This window comes from Gymnoscopelus braueri (assembly GCF_963280865.1).
Source record: "Gymnoscopelus braueri genome assembly, chromosome: 20".
NCBI classification, from domain to species: domain Eukaryota; kingdom Metazoa; phylum Chordata; class Actinopteri; order Myctophiformes; family Myctophidae; genus Gymnoscopelus; species Gymnoscopelus braueri.
The window spans coordinates 23,275,464-23,279,498 of NC_137622.1; the positions used below are offsets into that span (position 1 = coordinate 23,275,464).

Genomic DNA, 4,035 nt, shown 5'->3' on the forward strand with positions numbered 1-4,035 from the left:
TTGTAAAAGTGTTAAGCACTAACATTGCAGGGTTGTTATTGTTTTATGTGGTGATCAATAAGAGTCTTTGGTTTATTTCATGAGTTTTATTGATACTCTAGAACACAGGGTTCATTCATTTGATACAGCTTCTGTTGGCAACAACAATAACAATACTACTGCTCTTCCCACGCATGAGCACATACTGTACTGACTCTGGACCTAGTACGGTGTCTGGAAGGTAACATAATGTGTATGAACAATGCACATAGTTCTACAAGTGTGTTCTCTCTCCCCCTTTGTTTAGAACAGCCAATAGTCACAAAAGTGTTGTAAATTCTTAAACATATGTAAGACTGTACAACAGTTCTGTAGAGAATCATACCAGACTAAAGACTAAAAGAGAAGGTAGCTACTCAAGTGAAATAAATTAAGGTCAAAATTACAGATTTTTTACAGAACTAACAGAACTCATTTAAGTTTGAGCATGAAGCTCTTCAATGGCTCCCCTTCCTTGATTTCCCATGATTTGATTTGATGTAATCAATGACCACATTTGCATGGATATAGGTCATTTTCTAAAGACAGCTAAGCTTTTAAATAATACATTCTGGATAATGTGTCAAATCCACAGTGTGCCTTAATTGTTGTGGCCAAGAACCTGGCCATGAACTGTTTACTCTATAGAGTAATACTGTAGTTTACATACACACAATAGTAAATGATTAAACAATTGAAACCCTTGAATGAGTACTACTACTACTACTATATTGTTAGCACACCAGGTTTTGTTGTTCTGAAGGAATTCGGAAGAATGTACAATTGAGGTGAGGAACTTTAATGGTCTATGTATTTCAATGGTTCTCAACATGGTTTACATTTTTACTTTTCTAATAGTTTGAGGTGAACTATGTATGGTAACTTCAGCAATCATGTGTCATTCTCTAGTAGCCCACCACCACTAGGGTTTAGACCTGCAATGTCTGTTATGTGAGAGACACAGTTGTACAGTCTTACACATACTGTAAGACTGTACAACAATAACAATAACAATAGCTCTCTAGAGAATCAGACCAGACTAAAGACTAAAAGAGAAGGTGAAATAAATTAAGGTCAAAATGACAGAACTGACCGAACTCATTTAACTTTGAGCATGAAGCTCTCAGGTGACTCCCCTTCCTTGATTTCCCCTAAATAGTCCATGTAGTTGAGAGAAATGTGTGACAGTGCAGAATTTATAGAATACATTTGAATTGGAGAGGAGGTCAGAGTAAAGCCTCTTTAATTTTTTTAAGAAAAGTTTGTATGAAACTCTTGAGCTTTTTATCAAGCCGCTGGAGCTTTGTTTTTTATGCTCCCACACAAATCTCAAGATGTATTTTGTGGAACTTTCCTATTTGTTGGACTGTATTCATTATTTGGCTAGTTTGGGGAAATAATTTAAGATGTGGGAATTACTGTAGACATCTTGTAAATAGCAGATCTGCTATTTTCTTTTTTTTTATTGTGAAAATGTGTGCAAATCTTTGAATATATATACATTTTTAACTCAAATCTTTGCTTCTGGGGGTCCCTGGAACAAAATATTGATGGGGGTGGGGGTGGGGGGCCGCTGACAAATAAATATAATTTTGGGTGGTCCTTGACATGAAAAAAAGTTTGAGAACCACTGATATTATAGCAACATCCGTAAAAAAAAAAGAAGTTTTTTTTCATATTTTCGTCATTCCGTCATTGGCCATGATAGCCATAGAGCCATCGGACGGGAATTCCCGTCCGGGGCAGTCAAAGAGTTAAACAAGTGAAATTGGAAGTGATGACACTAAGAAATGAGCAGGCAAAATTGGAACTGGAACACTATTAAAATGAAGCTTAAAAACAAGTACTTTCTCCTGATTGGCTGAGATTTTGACACCTACCGGAAAATGTATTTTCTGTTTATTAAAGAGCTGGAGAGACGGGGAGACTCCTGTTACTGAACAAACACTCTATGCCCATACCCTGTATATCGGCATGCCCATATATGGGCATAGTGGTCCTCTTCTAATCCCCTCCCCCTTGTAATCGCCTACACTGGAGCTATTGTCAGACTGAAGCTCCACGCAGCTTCAGTCTGACAATCAGGCTAGTATCGGGTTTGTTTATGGTTATGTCTGAGTCATAGTGACGTGGCCGTGGTCACATGTAGAGGAGCTTTAAGAAGCAGAGCCGTAGACGCTCTCATCGCTGTAGGTCACGTAGGGGAGCTTTAAGAAGCAGAGCCGTAGACGCTCTCATTGCTGTAGGTCACGTAGAGGAGCTTTAAGAAGCAGAGCCGTAGACGCTCTCATTGCTGTAGGTCACGTAGGGGAGCTTTAAGAGGCAGAGCCGTAGACGCTCTCATCGCTGTAGGTCACGTAGGGGAGCTTTAAGAAGCAGAGCCGTAGACGCTCTCATTGCTGTAGGTCACGTAGAGGAGCTTTAAGAAGCAGAGCCGTAGACATTACATTACATTACATTACAGTCATTTAGCAGACGCTTTTATCCAAAGCGACTTACAATAAGTGTATTCAACATAGGTAGGGAACGAAAACTACTAATCACCAGAAGTCTTTAGTGCATTTTCTGCAAAAACAAGCAACCAAGAGTATACCTAGCGCTAAGGTAAAAGTGCAATATATCAGCTACCTATTTCCTTAAACAGATGAGACAAAATAGCTAAATCAAATGAGCATGAGCTAAAACAAATAAGTGTATCGACTAAACAAGATCCAATAAACAATCCAATAATCCAATAAACAATACAGCAATAGAAAACAAGCGTTCGTACAACTAGTTAACAACAAGTAGGTCAGGCAGAGAGGAAGGGTAGTGTTTCCTGAAGAGGTGGGTTTTCAGTCTGCGGCGAAATATGGGCAGTGACTCTGCTGTCCTAACATCAGTGGGAAGTTCATTCCACCACTGTGGGGCCAGAACAGAAAAGAGTCGTGACCGTGTGGATCGGCCAGAAGGACCCTTGAGTGACGAGGCAATCAGTCGCCCCGAGGTGGCAGACCGAAGTGGTCGGGCAGGGGTGTAGGCATCGACCATAGCCCGGAGGTAGGAAGGAGCTGTTCCTTTCACTGCCCTATAGGCTAGCACCAGGGTTTTGAACTGGATGCGAGCCGCTACGGGGAGCCAGTGTAGAGAGCGGAGAAGGATGGTTGTGTGGGAGAACTTGGGGCGGTTGAACACCAGACGAGCCGCAGCTTTCTGAACAAGCTCCAGGGGTTTGATGGCGGATGCCGGAGCACCAGCAAGGAGGGAGTTGCAGTAGTCCAGGCGGGATAGACGCGGGGTAGACGCTCTCATCGCTGTAGGTCACGTAGAGGAGCTTTAAGAAGCAGAGCCGTAGACGCTCTCATCGCTGTAGGTCACGTAGAGGAGCTTTAAGAAGCAGAGCCGTAGACGCTCTCATCGCTGTAGGTCACGTAGAGGAGCTTTAAGAAGCAGAGCCGTAGACGCTCTCATTGATGTAGGTCACGTAGAGGAAGGAGTCCTGGGCGTGGTGCTCCTGGTACAGCCGTCCCATGGTGGTGGAGGCGGACGGGATGACGTTGTCCACGAAGAAGAACAGAGCCTCCTCTGCTCGCAGCCGGATCTTCTTGCGGATCACAAAGTAGAACTGGCCCACGGTCATGTCCGAGGGCACCAGGAACCCCCTTTTTCCGTTCTTGTCCAGATCCACGGTGGCGTTGGGGCCTTTCTCCATGATCACCGGCACCCTGTCGGGATGCTTCCTCCTGATGCGCTCGCCCTCGGAGCGTCTCTTGTCAAAAGAGAACTCCTCTTTGTGTTTAGACTGCATTTCTCTGGCTTTTAGAGAGAGAGAGAGAGAAAATGACGCACAGTGAGTTCACTCTGGATACGTAGCTAAAGCTCTGATGATGTCTAGATGTTGACCTCAGATGGTTTGGCCAGGGAGCCAGCCTGCTTTTATGCTCAGCTGCCACGGCCTGTCAGCGTGATGTCACCGTGTCAGTGTGTGATGTCAGAGTGACCGCTGCCGATATATCTGAGTCGTAGTGTCAGAGTACC

At 43.8% G+C, this 4,035-nt stretch overlaps 1 protein-coding gene across 1 annotated transcript; it reads right to left on the minus strand.

Moving 5' to 3' along the window:
- Window positions 1-3,439: 3,439 nt before the first annotated feature.
- LOC308075582 (gamma-aminobutyric acid receptor-associated protein-like) lies at window positions 3,440-3,805 on the minus strand (the record flags this gene model as incomplete). Its single annotated transcript, XM_080415528.1, has 1 exon — window positions 3,440-3,805. One exon carries the CDS (start codon window positions 3,803-3,805, stop codon window positions 3,440-3,442), a length of 366 nt encoding a protein of 121 aa, XP_080271654.1.
- Window positions 3,806-4,035: the final 230 nt, after the last annotated feature.